Source organism: Emys orbicularis, chromosome 7, assembly GCF_028017835.1.
Source record: "Emys orbicularis isolate rEmyOrb1 chromosome 7, rEmyOrb1.hap1, whole genome shotgun sequence".
NCBI classification, from domain to species: domain Eukaryota; kingdom Metazoa; phylum Chordata; order Testudines; family Emydidae; genus Emys; species Emys orbicularis.
In genome coordinates this window covers 111,983,819-112,001,409 of record NC_088689.1, presented here as the reverse complement: position 1 = coordinate 112,001,409, position 17,591 = coordinate 111,983,819, and the positions used below count along the sequence as shown (strand labels likewise).

Below are 17,591 nucleotides of genomic sequence, written 5' to 3'. Positions count from 1 at the left end.
CAACTAGCTATGTGACCTCAGGCAAATCATTTAACTTCTCTGTGCCTTCAGTCTACTCATCTGTAAAATAGAGATGATAATGACTACTTCACAGGGTTCAGAGGCTTGCTTAGGTAATATTTGTAAAGTATGCTGGTGTCCTCAGATGGGAAAGCACTCCAGGAGTGTAGAGTCTTATGCACAAGACAAATGGAAGCAATACAGAATTACCAAGAACCCAGGCTTGCAAACACTTGAGCACATGAGTAAATTTATGCATGAGCTGTCACTGGGATTGTTGCACATGTGCATAAGGTTACTTGGATGCTTAAGTGTTTGCAGGATTGAGGCCTAAACTGACGAGAACCCACCAAAATAACCTACTAATTAATTAAAATGTCCTTGCACACCTCTTCTTGAACTGATATGGCAACATTGTCTAATGAATGTCCAGAGCAGAAGATGGGGAAAGGCCTGTGTGATAAATGAAGGGGGGGTAGCCCCCATTTATGCACAGCCAGCCAGCCAGTTAGCTGTAAAATCCCTCTTGGTGTCTGTTCTCTGCTTGCTTTACCTGTAAAGGGTTAACAAGCCCACAGGTAAAAGGAAAGGAGTGGGCACCTGATCAAAAGAGCCAATGGGAAGGCTAGAACTTTTAAATTTGGGAAAGAAACTTTCCCTTTGTCTGTTGTTCTCTGGGCTGCAGGGACAGAGCAGCAATGCTGTGTAAGGCTTGAACCAGGTATGAAAATTCATCTTTCAGACCTATAAGAAATTATTTGGATAGGGAATGTTTAGTTAGACACTATCAGGTTTATTTTTTATTTTGGCTTGTGGATCTCCTCTGTGCTAACCCCAGATGCTTTTGTTTGCTTGTAACCTTTAAGCTGAAGCCCCAAGAAAGCTATTTTGGGTGCTTAATTTTTGTAATTGTTTCTTTTAAGATCTAGCAAAAAGCCTAAGTTCCATATGTACTTTTTCCCTTTTTGTTTTTAATAAAATTTACCTTTTTTAAGAACAGGATTGGATTTTTGGTGTCCTAATAGGTTTGTGCATATGCTGTTTGATTAGCTGATAGACAACAAAGGACATTAGCCTTCTCAGCTCTTTCCCGGAGGGGAGGGTGTGAAAGGGCTTGAGGGTACCCGACAGGAAGGAATTCCCATGTGCTCCTTCCTGAGTTCAAAGAGGTTTTTTTGCATTTGGGTGATGGCAGCGTTTACCAAGCCAAGGTCAGAGAGAAGCTGTAACCTTGGGAGTTTAATACAAGCCGGAAATGGCAAGTATTAATTTTTAAAATCCTTGCGGGCCCCCACTTCCTGCACTTGGAATGACAGAGTGGGGATTCAGCCTTGACAGCCTGCAAGGGCCTTGAAAGTAAAGACAAGCAGCATCTGTTTGATACACTAGAGAAGGGGGTCCTGATCCAAGTCTGGGGCTGCTAGGTGCTATGGTAATACAAACAAATAAATAATCATAAAGTATTAAAAACCAAAATCCGAGAGCACTGGCAAGTACTCAGACCATGAAATGTTACAGTTTAGAAAGACTTCTCCCCCCAGCCCCATTGCCATCACCCCTCTGGATGCTTTAAAACCCCTGGGGTTGCCATGTGTCAGCTCTGTGCTCTGACAGGATTGCACCTGTAACAGAAAGTCATTGCATCCACTAGGCATCAATAGGCTTTCTCCCTTTATGTCAAGCACGGGTTACAATGCTAGCTGCAATTATTTTCAGTTCTCTCACGAAATATGCTCTTCTGTTTTAGAGCTATGGTTCTTGTTTCTTTCAGTCTGTTTTTGATACATGCCACTGTATCATTTACTGCTCCGTCCACTGTTTCCACCACCATCTATACCAGTGCAATAAGCCACCATTTCCGGTTGTAGGGGACTCAGTCAATTACTTACATTAGATCCCCCTGGCCTGATTTTCAGAGGTGTTGAATTCCCACATTTCCCAGGATTCAATGGAAGCTGCTCAACAGCTCTGGAAAATGGGCATCAGTATTCCGGCCCTCCCACCCCCGCATACATATTATCTACGCTATAGAAGGAGGTTAAAATCCACTCACCTGGCTTTGAAGGAATAACGCACACATGCCTGGTGGTCAGCTATAAAAGAGGCCAGAAGAGCTAGACTTGGAGCATTATTAAAGAGAAGGGTGATTGTTTTTCCCACACAGCACATGGGGAACTGGCAAGCAGCAATATTTCCTGTTGGGTAACTTATACATACTGTTAAGTACTATCAACACTTATATATAAGAGACCTTCTGGGATGCTCTGTCCAACTGCATCTTGCCACATTATAAGTAGCACCAACTCCAGTTCTTGCATTTGGACCTCACAGTAGCCAAGACATTTTTGGCCTCCCAAGGCAATCATATTTGTTTTGTTCCCCTCCTCCCCTCACCACCAGACTAGCCCCATTTCCTGAAGCTCACAGTACCTAACAGGACCCTGGCAGAAGCATAAGTTCTGTACCACATAATAGCCTCTAAGTGAATACCTTTGCCCTACATCTCTGGAACCAGCTCCATTCACATGTCCACTAGAACCAGAGTTTGACAATATTCAGGGCACAGTATGAGATCTATGATTTTGGGCTATACTTTTGATCAAACTTTTGTAATATTAAGGAACAAGGGAATTTTCTTAGCGAGCAAGGAGTTTGTTAAAATGTCTTTTGTAATTGACAGCTTTATTGATGAACAACACCAATATCTATTACTAAAATAAATAATGAGTGTGGTGTCTGTAGTTAGGAAACTGTAATGCCTTTTCTCATGTACTTCAAAGGACTTTGCTTATATGTAGAGACAGTAGCCATTGTGTTCTCATGGTTGAGGCAGATGAGAGCTAGATGAAGATCTCAAAACTATTTTTCGACAGAAAATTGACTACGTGAAAATTTTTGCAGAGAGTGTCTGCGTCCTTGAAAATGGTTGATTTTTCATCAGAAAACAAAACACCTGAAAATTTCCAGTCAAAAATCTACACGTTTTCGGTCCTGAATATTTTTGGGTGTTTGGGTGGTGTGTTTTCCAAATAATGTGGGGGTTTTAGTTTTTAAAAAAAGTCAAAATTTTGAAATGACAATTTTGACCAGAATGATTTTTTTTAAATGTTAATGAAAATCATGTATGTTTTTAAAAAAATCATTTTCCAACCAGTTCTGCTGCAGACTGTCACAAAGAGGGTGACATACACCATGTTCTTGCATGGAAACTTTACTTTTGTTCTTTCTTGCTGCTTTTCTGATGCTAAAATAAGTCACTCAGCCTGAAAGGTAATTGGGTGGGTCTTTGTGTGCAGAAAAACATAAGAGCAATTTCTCCATCTAGAAATAACTATCAGCTACAAAGTTACTGCCATGCTACCAATTACTCCCATTATATAGCACCTTGGCATAGTGGCAAACACCGGATCCTGGCTGTGAATACTTCCAAAGCGCCTTTCCATCCTTAGTACTGATGATATGTGCATTTTGCTAAACTATTAGAGATTAGGCTGAATCACAGACAACTGAATAAAGATTGTCTGACTGAGCACAGGGTCTGTCTCTCGCTTGAGCACCAGTTCTTTAAGGGCTTAATTCACTGACGTCTTCACAACCAACACTGCAGCAATTGATTCTATTAACCAAAGTGAGGAGCTAGAAACAGAATAAAAAAAGGAAGCATGTCACCAAATGAGCCCTTTGTGTTTTATATACGATATTAGAAAGCAGCGACTGGATAAAACGTGATGAATGGATTCATTTAAACTAGAGAAATGATATGAATTTTTTGACTAGGAGCTTTAAATGCTTAATTCCCAGTTCAGTCAAAAGGTCAAACTGAGCATGAGCTCTTGTGAAACAACCACAAATTGAACTACAAAGGAGCTGAAAGGTAGTGGGCAGAAATTGCCTCAGAGATGGAGTGAGGGATTCAGTGGTAGTTCAGACAGTACTCTTCTCCCTCCTTGCCTCTTAACAGTCTGTGAACTCCCTGAAGGACTGGAACTGAAAGTTTAATTTATGAAAATTAAATTATGCTGGGCAAGAAGCTGCATTTCTCCCCACTATCCCCAACAATTTCAGGGTCTTTTGGGGGATGGACGGGGTTATTAATTATGAATGACAGCTGACTGCCAATGTTTCCAGCTATGCTCTGCAAAGGGGTTTTCAGTGAAAATCACCGGCCTACAATTAGCATTGGGAAAACTTGCTTGGGTAGCACAAAAATGGATCCAAAACTTGGTGTGTTCTTTGAACCTGAACTGGAATTATCTGGGGATTCAAAACACCCTGGTCACATTTCTAAACGTACTAAAGCGCATTGTTAGCACTTTCGGGCAGAGACCATCTTTTTGTTCTGAGTTTGTACAGCACCGAGCACAAAGGGGTCCTCCATGCCTGGGGCTCCCAGGTGCTACTACCATATGAATAATAATACCTTAAATGTCTTTGAGCTGCCTGATCATAATTAGGACCAGAAGCAAACGGGACAAAATCTAATTTAATCTATTCCATCTATCTAACCTAAATGTTTACACTACCCCAATCATCCCGGCATCTGAGCGCCACCAGTGGTTGCGCTTTCTACCAGTTTGAGAGATTCTACCAGTTATAATAGAAATCTCTCTCTGGCCAGTAAAATCTTTCAAATGAATAGAAACATTTTAAGTGTGACCGTTGTAAATGTCGCAAAAGGGGCTTTTCTTATGGTCTTTCCAGCCCAGGAAAAAGCCCTAGAAATCACCTGCTCGCATGAGATTCACATCACAGTTTGGCAGGCCAATGATATCTGGATGCCTTAGGTGAGGTTTGGCTGAGTATCTGAGCTTCTTAGTGCCTGGTAAACCTGGCGTTCACCCATCCCTAGCTGTTAGCAATGGTTCATGTAAGGACCAGATGGGTGACAGGGGATGGATCACTTGCTGATTACCTGTTCTGTTCACTCCCTCTGAAGCACCTGGCACTGGCCACTGCCGGAAGACAGGATACTGGGCTAGATGGATCATTGGTCTGACCCAGCATAGCCGTTCTTATGTTCACATGGAAAAGGCAAATTACCTTCTCCAATTCCCACTGACTTCAATCAGAGGGAGATTAGGTCCTAAACGTGGGACTTCATCCAGCAGTCAGGAGAGAACCAAAGCAAATGCTATACAATGCTTTTATAGACCATGCTTCCACCAACATGGCTTGAGCACACCTCTTGTTAGAACCCATTAGGCTCTCCAATCTCTTGGATCAATGCAGTAGGCTGTATTGGAAGGGTGGCACAATTTAGTTTCAATTGAGGGAATAGGAAAGGTTAATCTGTCATTGGGTGCTTACAGGAAATCAGATCAAAGTAGCCTGCAGGAATCCACTGAGCCTCAAAGCACCTGGAGAACTCATCTTCTCTCTCAACTATGTTATCCTGGGTTGTTATGTAATACAAGGGTGTGTAATAGTCAGAAATGTATGTGTGTGTGTGCGCCTGACTAAATCTGATCACTTTCCAGTCTGAATTTTCTCTTAGACCCATGAAAAAGCACTGTTCTCCTTCCATTTCAAGACACACTGGAAGGCAGTCGCCCTTAGCTTCTATTAATCTTGCCACTATAAATCCTCCCCTCCTAATCCCTCACCAAAAAAATATCTAAATCATGGATGAACACTATTTTCCTCTATGATATACCAGGGGTTGATTTCTCCTTAGTATGAGCATTCAGTAACTATCTACAATATTTTGTTCCTCTTTGGACATCCATAGAGAACTAATCTGAAAGCCTGGCTCCCTCAGCAACTCGTTCTTTATACTGTGTACTGTACATTTTGACACTTCACAAAGGAAAGGCAATGGTACTTGTGCTGCTACTATGTGGTTCAGGGGGATTAGTGTCGGGAGAGCCTGGGCCAGATACTAAGTGACTAGTTCGTGGCTGTGGAGTGGCACAGAAGAAGCATCTCCCTGTAAATCCTGTTATAACTCACCCTTCTCCCTTGGTTTCAATAGAAGGATACAAAATAAATGCTGTCCCATCAGGAAAGGCAAAATAGAGCTTTGGTGGTTTAGGCTTGCGTTCTGTTGGCAGTGGGACCATCTGCCCACCTTTCCTAGAGGAGATGGACGGTGACCCGAGCACAGTGGCATAGTTTCGCACTATTAGGGGCTTGGTATGGCCCTTTGCTTTCATTGCAGCCTTCTCTTGCTCTCTAAAGTGAATAGGAATAAACGAATTGTCTGTCTCTGAAACATTCCAAATTCATGAGGCCAGGGGGCGAAGCCCTCAGCTGGCATGAACAGGTGTGGCTCTATTGATTTCATTGATTTATACCAGCTGAGGGTCTGGCCCTCTGCATTTATTTTGAAATTACTACTGTACAAGTCAGGCTTTTTAAAAAAAAAATTTTGACACCTGTGTCAAGAAAGGGCCCTGCCCACTTTTCTTTTTAGAGAATCTTACTAATTTTTTTCCCTCTCTCTCTCTCTGTTTTAAAGTAGTGAGTTTACTGCTTCTGAAAGGTACCGGATGAAAAGAAATGCATCCACAAAACAAATAACACACAATGAGATACAGTGCAAGCTGCTGCCAAGCCTCTTCACTCGCTAACGTGCTTCATCCCTGACCTGGGGGGGGGGGGGGGGGACAGCTCTAGAAGTGAGAGGGATGTTCAATCACAAGGGCTCTTTCAGTCAGTTCTTGGCCTCTCTATTGGGACTACCACAAAGGGCATCCTTCAGTGCCAATTTTCTGTCATGTGGATATCTAGCCAATGGGAACCAGATGAGAGACTGGTCACCAACTAGCCATCCGATGGTAACAACTACCAGCCTGGCAATATAGACATGAAAAGTTCATTCCTCACTAGCAATTCTCTGAACCACCCATTCCTTCTTTTTATAGCACTCTATTGGCTATAGTTTTAATTTTCTTTTTGGCCCTCAGTGATGTAATACTCTATACTCTTGAAGGTAATATTCTATTCCCCTACTGAATTCATCCCCTTCCATTTTCTAATACTGATCATTTCCCCCCACCCTCCCTTTTCATTTCTAATAGGGTCTAAAAACAACTATCTTCTTGTGGTCAGGAAAGATCAAAGGGAACATTTCTCACAAATAGAAGCCTTAACCATAGTATCCTCAATCAATTCCAATTTGGGTAATTACAGATTGTGTCATCATAAATTCCCCCTGCAGTTTCAATTTAAAAAACTAGCCTTTTGCTTCCCCTCCTCTGACACTGTTGTGGGACGCAGATTGGAAATTATGTTCTATTCCAGAGATGGCTGAAATCTCTGTGGTCTTTAAAGCATTCTCAGGATGACAGGCACTAATTATATTATAAATTGTTGTGAAAAGTTATCTTCCAGAGAACCTTGCTGGCATTCTAGTCTTTCAATTCAAGTCAGCTACCTGGGAGGGAGGCCCTATAGCCCATGGCCAATACAGAGTGTTATGACAGATAAACAAACACAACTCTTTAAAATGCATATTTCCTTGAAACCTGAAGTTAATCAGACAAGAGAAACCTATCAGCCAAAAACAGTTTTAGAGATATGAGCCCTCATGCTTCAATGTAAACCAGCCACTAGCTGAGATGGATTAGGAAGAAACTTCTCCTGTGTGTAGATTATTCCATAATTGTCCCTTATGGGGTTGCCTTCCTATAAAAAAATCTATTGCTGGCCACTGCTGGAGACATGATATTGAACAAGACTGACCATAGATCTGATCTGGCATGGACTTTTCTATGTTCCTATCCCACCACTTAGTCCTTTTCCCACCCATGCCTTAGGCTTTAGCCTTGGTCATTGGAGATGCTTACATATGTCTGCACATTTCTCTCAGCTTCTGCCTGGCTTCAGGGCATGGGTCATGCTGATGGTCAACATTTATCACTTCCTGCATAGGTTTGAATTTAGGGGAACCTGCAAAAGTAAATGTTGAGACAAAGCAGCCAGTCTCCTAAACAGTCCTTCTAATTGCCCTTGCCCTGAGCAAAGGGATGGGGGAGCTGAGATTACATTAACCCCCTTTTCACCATGGACAAGTTGTACCTATCTGAAAGCTATATTAATTCCACCCCAAAAAATAATAATAAAAGCTTGTCTCTGAATGGCCATAGTACCCTTTTCAGCCCCTGCTCCATCACATCTACACGCTACTGTAATTAAAGCCATCTGAAAAATGGGAATATTTTTCATGAAAATATTCTCTCCTTTTTCATCAGAAAATTTATGAGCAGTTGTACCTGTAATGGAATAAAGCAGAAGTCAGTATATGCAATACACACATGGGAACACTAGAAAGGGTTCCGGGAAGAAGCCTTGAAGGGAAAAAAGTAGAATACCAAAATGGAACACAATGCTACATTCATTTGAATAAAAAGATCCTGACGATTGCTTGTTTAGATGGGGGGAGAAAAGATGATCCAGGAGTTAGGATGCTAGCCGGGAAATCAGGAGATGTGGGATCAGTTCCTTGCTCTGCTACAGATCTCCTGTATGAGCTTGGACAAGTCACTTAGCCTTTCTGTGCCTTACTTCTCCATCCGTAAAATGGAGAGAATAGCACTGACCTATCTCACAGGGGCATTGGGTGGGTAAATAAATATGTTAAAAAAGATTGTAAGGCACTTAGTATAGTCATGGGAGCCATATATGTACCTAAGATAGATAGTTCAGGGCAAAACTTCACCCAGGCTGTATAGCATCTCCCATTGTTTGCTGGTATATTTGCCTATGTAGACTGTAGTCAGGAGTGAAGCTGATATTAATAATGCAGATGAGGGATCCCCCACCCTGGCTATTACAAACTCCTATATGGGCCTTTCTTTTGGCTGAGGGTAAAGCACTTGCTATTCATGGTGAGGGTGAGACGTTCCCTAGGCATCGCGCTTACCTGGGGCCTTTGGTAGTTTGTTTTCCTTTGATGCGAGTGAGAAGGTGAGGCAGGACACAGAGACTTGGTGGATTAGTTGGATGGTGGAGGAAATAGGGATGGGCTTGCAGGTGCTGTGTGACACTGGGATTAAGCAGAAACCAGGGTTTAGAAGTTAAAACCAACCAACCAAGAACTTTCAAATGAAAATAGCTATGGAAATAATGACAGATGCCTCAGGTGTGTCACAATTCTTGTCAGCCTGATTCATAAACCCGGGGCTGGAGGAAGAAAGGAAAGATGTTCCCGGGGTTAAAGCACTGGACTGGGCCTCAGGAGATCTGGGCTCAATTCCCCACTTTTCATAGCCTTTTGCATGAGCTTGGGCAAGTCACTCAATCTCTCTTTGCCTCATCTGTAAAAAGGGGTTATGGTTATACTTTCTTCTCCATGCCCTTTGCATGTCTTGTCTATGTAGCCTGGGAGCTCTTCTTTGTTCATAGCTTAGCACAGTAGGATCCCACACTTGGTTGGAGCCCTTAATGATAATGAATTTAGTACAGTGCATAGTACTAAAGAGGTGGGAAATCTATTTACTGTGGACAGAGGAGGGCACTAGGACTGAGGAATCCTGGGTTCTGTTCCTAGCTCTGCCATTAATTTTCTGTCAGGTAATTTCTCAGTGCCTCAGTTCCCCCTCTCTGTAACATGGATACCTTCATGGAATATTGTGAGAATTCATTAGCATGTGTAAAGCCCCTTTGAGATCCTTGTAAGAAAAGGCACACTTATACAGGCAAACTATTATGCTTATTTATTTTATTTCCCATAGGGAGGATACAATTGTATCACAGCCTTCAAAAACCTGGATACCATTTTCTATCCCCACCTCTTTTTTTGGGTGCTTGTGCCATTAATTCAGCAGCCTCCTCCTGGTTCTTGGGACATAGCAGCTGACCTGCCTCCAAAAACTTTCTGGTAACCTCATCGGAACTACATCCTGAGGGGGAAAAAATCAGGTAGAAAAAAATTAGAGGTCTCTTCCTGTTAATGCCGTCTTCCATCAATAAATCAGAGTTTCTCCCTAAGATAACAAGTGCATAGAAGCGTTAATATCCTTTCTCCTCTAGCGCTGATAATGATGTGATTTGAAAAGTTTGACATATCGGATCAGTTTAACTGAGGCACTACAGAGAATTGTCTCTCTCAGATGCTTAGCTGGTGGGTCTTGCTCACATGCTCGGGATCACCATTTTAGGGAGTGGGAATGAAGTTTTCCCCAGGTCAGATTGGCAGGGACCTTGGAGAGGGGGGTTTCACCTTCCTCTAGCATGCGGATGAGGGGAGTGTTTGCTTACTAGGCTCATCTGGGTACACTCACCATATCGGTTCTCTGCCATTGCAGGGGCCTCGGGCATTGATGCATCTAGCTCCCTCCCATTCTCTGCCTGTGGCACACAATAGTTTACTCTCCAGAGGGCTGTAAGACTTCAGTCTAATCCAGGTGATTGGGCTCAGTGCAAGAGTAACTAGGTGTGGGTAGTGGTCTGATGTGCAGGAGGTCAGATTAGATGATCTGTGGATCCCTTCTGGCCTTAAACTCTATGACTGACAACTATGTAGAAAGTATCAGAAGGGTAGCCGTGTTAGTCTGAATCTGTAAAAAGCAACAGAGGGTCCTGTGGCACCTTTAAGACTAACAGAAGTATTGGGAGCATAAGCTTTTGTGGGTAAGAACCTCACTTCTTCAGATGCGACTTGCATCTGAAGAAGTGAGGTTCTTACCCACGAAAGCTTATGCTCCCAATACTTCTGTTAGTCTTAAAGGTGCCACAGGACCCTCTGTTGCTTTTTACAACTATGTAGAAAGTTACCTGAATTGCCGTATCTGCTCAAAGGCATTGAACAGATGTAGAGATAACTGGGTTGAATGAATATCTAAGGGCGTCTCCATGCTAGGGTCACAGGCACACTTGCTACAATCATATTTTAACATGGTTAATGGGAGCAAGGGGTTACCATAAAGGTTCTAGCACAGTTTCCCAGACGAGGGGCAGGTTCCATTGTGGTGACTGCTGTGTTCTATCGATGTAGCGAAAGAAAACTAAAGGTAACTGCGGTGTCCTTACCAGTAACAGAATCAATCATCGCCTTCATCTTCAGCTTGAGGAGTTCGCTCAGCAGGTGGACTGACCTTCGCTGGAACTTGAGGAGTATTTGCTGATTTTCTGCTGAAGGAGACAGATAGCTAGGCTCTGACATTGTGCCTTTGGGGATAGATTTCCTCCCTGTATGGCTCTTGTAGGTAGTGCTAGAGAAAGATGATTCCATGGTGGAGACTAAATGGACAACAGGACAGTACTCTCCAGTGATGGCTTTCCTCTGTGTCGTTACTGTTAGCTCCTCCCATGTGAACTCGAAGAGGTTCTTGACCCCTCGTGGCACATGGATGTCCAGTTTATGGCATAATGCAAGCACCTGGATGATTTGGGCCAGCATTTCCGGTGCTGTCACTTTAAACTTTTCATATAACTTGGCTTCACTCCTTTTGGCACTCATATCACCCATGTAGCTATTTCACTTGTGGGTATTTCATTTGATGTGATCTATGGGAAAACAGATGATGAAACAAAATCGATCTTCCATCATAGGCCTATGCTGCAGACAAGGAGACCAAAAGGAATATGTTTCACTGGAATAATAGTAAAAAGTGCTAGTAATGGTTAAATTTGAATAATAATAATAGTTTACTGTTGAAGGTATTAATTGATCCTGGTGGACTGCGAAGTGGATTAGCTTTGCAAATGGATCGCTTCCCCCAGTACTGAAATGAAGCTACCCCTGTTGGAATGTGGCAGTTGTTTAACCCCACACAGGAATTTCAGACTGTTTTCTTGTTGTTTCAAGCATGCCCCGGGTGTGCATGAGTTTACAGTTTAAGTTGGACACATCAAAACAAGGGATGGGGTAAAGCATGGGAGAGAACAAAGAGTAGAAAGGTGAAAGATAATAAAAGATATCTATAATTGCTATGTACTTGTCTTATTTTGACTTTTTAAAATTAATGTATTCAAATTTATGGACAGTGGGCCAAATCCTGATGCACTAGATCTACTCTGGATTTGGCATCTAAAAGTTAATGTTTTGCATGCTCCAAGTATCTTAGATAAATCAGCTTGACTTACATTAGTATTAATGAGAACAGAATCTAGTGCAATGTCTCAGCTGAAGGACAAAGTGAACGGGAATATCATATGCAGCTGAAACAGCAAAGGGAATTTAAATGTATATGAGATATAAAAACAGTTCTCTGAATACGTGTCATTGGTGGTACCAGGTCTCAGAGGCTGTCAAACTGCAATGCTTGTCATAAACATACAGACTACTTCTATAGGTGATTTTGACAACCCCTGTTCTGTATACATGAGGCTACACCAGGTTCTCTTGAGTATATGAGTATTTGTTTGGCCAGTACTATGTATTTGATGCCCGATCTAACTCTCTGTGCATATTTAGATCAACTGAAAAATAGGGTTTGATTTTCATAGTTGAGGTATGCAACTGTAGATGCAAAATGCATGCACAGCTGTATCCCTAATTTGCATAGACAGTTGCTATACCTGTATGCAGAAAGCATATAGCTGTTGCATGCACATGTATTTAATTAGCTAATTGCATGCACAAATATTTGTGTAATCATAGTACTGGCATTTGAAATATTGGGTGCACAATTGGATGCTAAACTATCTGATGCACTGAATATCATTGATTTATTTTTAGGCCTGCTTTTCACAGTTATTACCTTCTGACAGCTTTTTGGCGGTATAGGAAGTAAGCTGGCTGCTGTAGTTCCTGCTGCACAGATATGCACCTCAGAGAATCAGTTCCCAAAGTTAGGTACTCTTGTTGGCAGCCCCAGCAGAGATGCTGAGAACTGTATGGGTCCTGGAGATTGAATTACAGATACAGAAGCGGGCAAGGAGGCAAAGAATACTAGAAGAGGAGAAGAAGATGATAAAGACTTTAGGCCATTAAGAAGCAAGGAGGTGAGCACACCTCTTCAACATGAACATGCCGACCTTACCACGTTGATGACAGTGGAGTCCAGGGCAAAGACTGGGTTTCAAGAGACCAAAATGCAACTGATTATAAGGCCACCATCACCTTGCACTTTCCCATTAATTAATTAGTGAATTTATAAAGGTGGCTATTGCAAGGTATATCTGTGCCACAAATTAAGCCATTGAGTGAGTTAGTGGCAGAGCACAAGTCTGGTCTCCTGTCTAGACCAGACTACCATCATGGAACTAAAGATATTTTAAACTTTCCAGAGTGGTAGTGGTTACTTTTATCCCAAATATAGTTGCAGGTGCCTCAGTGTGAAAGATCAATTATATTTGGGTTAATTAGGAAAAGGAAGCAAATTTTCTTAATTACAAAAGTAAACTTTCAGCTGGAACTAATGAAGTGTCAGTCTGATTTTTATGAAAGTTCAAATTTCTATGGCTGGCTAGGGGCTAGCCAATCCAGACATCGGCATGCAAATTGACTCCTGATGAATTTTTACATTCATTTTAATTTCTGTTCTGCCATTTTTAACTATATAAGATGGGAAATCTGTACCCTTTGCCTTCAGTTATTCTCCTTTATTCCAAGTCTAGCTTTTCAGGCAAGTTTTCAGAACCAAACCCAGGACATCACAGTTCCCAAGTCACATATACCCAAGAATCAGAAAGGTCCAGAAAACAGGAAGCCTGAGTGGAATGGGGAGGGTGGAAAGCTTTATGTCAGTGATTAAAATGGGAGGCAAAATAGGAACATGGAACAGGAACAGATGTGAATGTAGTTCAAAGGAAACAATAACAAACAACTTGTTATTCAAGTTGAGGCCAACATTTAAAACATTCTGGCTGCTGTTTTGCAGGAATCTACTCAAATCCAATTAAATCTCTGCTTCTACTCCAAATTATGATTTACATTTGCTGATTTACATAGTGCCTTTAAAGGAAGCATTGTCTAGTAGTGGATTAAGCTCAGACCTGGGAGACAAGAGACCTGAGTTCAAGTCTCTGCTCTGCCACAGACTCTTTGTGCGACTTTGAATGATAGACACAGTGTGCTACAATTTCACCTCATCTGTAAAGTAGGGACAGCAACACTCCGCTACTTCAGAACAGTGATGAGAGTCTTGATTTGTGAATATTTGCAAAGTGTGGAGACCCTAGGAGGAAAGTAGTAGTGCAAACATATTACTCAGAAAGATTAAAAAAAAATCTGCATGCAGGAATTGCTTCACCCACTGCAGCAATGCAGCCACTTCTGGTGTGGAATCCAATAGCAGTGTAAAAGTGTATAGCAACACTGCACACCAGCGTAGGACAATAAATATATACCAGTGTGGTGTTTAAACTACACGGGCCGGCTCCTGCTGGAATTTGAGTAAGATTAACACCCTAATAAGCTACGTTGCTTGGGTCATTTAAAACTGAATTGGACAAAGCACCGAAGTCTGGGCTGGAGGAGACACTCCTACCGTGGATGATGAATGGACTAGATGGCATACTACTGCAGATCTATTACAGCACTCACATCTGCTTTTCCACTTTAAAAGAATGTTAAATGTCCAACACATGAGGCATTTTGCTACTTTCTAGCTGCCATATCTTTATGTGGGCTCACCTTATACCTTTAGGCTAGGATTTTTAAAGAGGCCCAAGGGAGTTAGGTACCTAAATCCCATTAAAATTTAGCAAGAGTTGGGTGCCTGGCCCCTTTAAGCTCCTTTATAAACCCACCCTTTATACCTAACTGCACAAGATATTTAGGGTCAGATTGTGATAGATATGCAGAAATATCCACTAGTGAGCTCACATGCACAACTCCAATACCAAATTATTCAAGCCATTCAGACAAGGAAATCTGCATTGGGCCTCTAAACATCATGTTTATTAGCTCTAATTGTGTCTTGTGTTTTAACCATGACATAACCCTTTTCCAACCTGGGTGATTTGCTCACTTAGCTGCAACCAACTGTTGGTTTTACTAACCTTTTTTTTTTTTTTGTACTCTGGATGTGGGTTTGATCCAATTTTGATCAGAACACAAGTCTACTACAAATACTAAGTACAATTTAGCATCTAGTTAATGAACACCAGAGATTTTATTTTTCAGTAAGTAATGACAAAACACAGCTTCAAAATGGGAACCAATAGTAGATTAGAACTTTTTGCAGTAAAATATCTTGAATTTCTTACCTTGATCATTTAAGATGCATCAAACCCACAGCTTTAAATGCAGCCTACTCTTGATTAAAAAAAAACAACCCACTAAAAAGTATTCTAAACACAAATGTTGCTATTATAAGCTATATTAGTTGTCAAAGAGAACAGAACACGCGAGTTGCTCCAAGTTCTACATTCTAAAACTTGAACATTTCCATGTCACAATAGGTCAGAACCCTACAGTATAAACCACTTGGTTGGTACAGAGCATTGCTCACCTACATTTCAAAACTACTCTGGCCTAAAATTTAAGAGGAATTTAAGAATGTGCACAATGGGCTTACGCTTCAAATGATTCTGTGAGAGGAGAAGAGTTCTCCCCATATCTTGATTGGTAAATTGACAAGCAGTAAATTAGGGGGAAAGAGAGCCTCAGAATTATATAGGAGTACAGTATTAGTATGGCTTAGTGGCCAGAACATAGGACTGGGAATCAGGAACTCCCAAATCCTCATCCTCCTCAGCTGGTGGTTCTTTGTGGCCTTGAACATGTCACGTAACTGGTCTCAATTTCCCTTCTCAGAAAATGGAGATGGTAATATTTACTTCTCTACCTCCTGAGAGTTAATATTTGTAAAGGACTTTGTTAATATTTGTAAAGGACTTTGACACCTGAATCTCTGATCAAAAGTCAATTGTTTTTTTCAACAGATTCCATTACCATACTTTCTAGCTACCATTACATTCTTTAAATGATATGTTAACATTTCTAGGCTAGCAAACCATTCTCCCCTCCCTCATACACTGAAGCTGTTTGTTTATAAGAGGAATCTAGGTTATTTATTCCAGGGGCACAGTGCTGGGGACATTGTATAGCTGAGCTATTTGCTACACAAGTTCAACCATGCGTTAGTTCTAAAGTTTGCAAGATTTAACTTCAGCCTGATGTCTGCTAATTCCACAACTGATGGCACTCCATTGAGACTACCCTGCCCGTTTCACGTTCAGCTCTGGGTTCCATCTGCAGGTGTCGTTGAATGCAGCTGCCTAAAGGTAGAAACGGCTGTGTGGTAGCCCAAAGATCCTGAGCTTATACATTGTTCAGTGTACCATTTGGGATAATTGTTATGGGTTCTGTAATAGTCTGTCAATGTACTGCAGATACATATGGATAATTCCTCAATGCTACTGGGAAGGGAATGGTACATAAATTGCCCACACATGGATGAAAGCAATTGCAGTGAGTTGTTACTAGCAAGTAAGTACTAGGCTGCCATCTAGTGGACATTAACTTTGACACAAACCAGAGAGATCAGAGCTGAAAAACATTCATTTTTGTTGTGCCACCTATCACTATAAAGAATTAAACTTTGACAGTCAGTAAAAGTGGCCAGATTTAGAACATTTTCCTCTCATTTTACTTCAGGGTAAACTGGCTAATTGTTTTGAGGTCTTTAAAAAGAAATCCATGGTTATATGTTTTTGTTTTGCACGAAGGAGAGGTGATTGGATGGCCCAAACAATTATTATCAAAGAACTGTTTGCTTCTAGTTTCCTGCTTCAAATTCATTCACATTGGGAGAAACTCAGAGGATGAAAGGGATATGTGAATCGACGTCCCCTCTCAACCCTTAAAAATTGGTCCAGGTGAGGGTTGAAACATCAGTGAGGAAGGCACAGAAGTTTGCACTGTTAGCTGAGCTGTACACACTGGGTGGATTAAACTTTTCATTCTGCAGCACCTTTTACAAGCACTAAATCTATTAAATAGAAATATGAAACTAAAGTTACTTTGGCACTCCTGACCCTATTGGTAAAATAGGGATACTATTACTTACCAACCTTTGCAAAGCACTCTGAGACCCTAGGATGAAAAGCACTATTACAAGAGTAAAACACTGACAGTCTCCATGCCCACTTCAGTGTTTGCTGCCATGCTTATCACTTTGATAGTATTTACAAGGTTAAGTGACAGTAGCAATCTGGGAAATTTCATTTCAAATTTACTCTTCTATCTTGGTGTCCTTGGATAAGCTTTCAAAATACCAACTCCAACCATCCAAATTGCCCCCTGAAATCAGAATTTATTTTTTCTAAATATCAAATACCACCCACTGTCTATTTAGCTAACTGAAGTGTAGTAGTAGCGTGCAAATCAATTTGGTTATACTACAATTATTGCAATAGCATATAGAAGTAATGTCAGTATGTTGGTAAATGGGTTAAACATAAAATAAAGCCACATACACCTAGCAAGAAAAATTGTATTTTGGAAACACTGATATATCAGATCTGTTTAAGCTATTAAGATGCCAAGGCTTCTGCTTGAACCGTGTGTTTATGATTGGTCTACCCCTTCATGTGGATATTATATATTGATTTATGCAGTGCCTCTCAAGCTTTGAAGTGCTTTACAGAATTACAGATTATATACACATCTCCAGAATGCAGCAGGCATAACAACAACATGAGGAACCCCACACAACTATTTAGGGATAGGAAGTGAACTACCCTAGCCAGTAAAGTCA

General features: G+C 41.3%; 1 protein-coding gene across 1 annotated transcript in view; it reads right to left on the bottom strand.

Moving 5' to 3' along the window:
• C7H3orf20 (chromosome 7 C3orf20 homolog) overlaps positions 1-11,401 on the bottom strand; it is a 52,358-nt gene extending 40,957 nt beyond the window's left edge. Inside the window, exons 1-6 of the mRNA XM_065408263.1 lie at positions 10,972-11,401; positions 9,732-9,842; positions 8,864-8,986; positions 7,788-7,890; positions 5,950-6,171; positions 2,054-2,206 (exon numbers count right to left, since the gene is read on the bottom strand). Coding sequence (XP_065264335.1) covers positions 2,054-2,206; positions 5,950-6,171; positions 7,788-7,890; positions 8,864-8,986; positions 9,732-9,842; positions 10,972-11,401 — 1,142 coding nt within the window. The remainder of the gene's footprint in view (positions 1-2,053; positions 2,207-5,949; positions 6,172-7,787; positions 7,891-8,863; positions 8,987-9,731; positions 9,843-10,971) is intronic.
• Between the last annotated feature and the right edge of the window lie 6,190 nt (positions 11,402-17,591).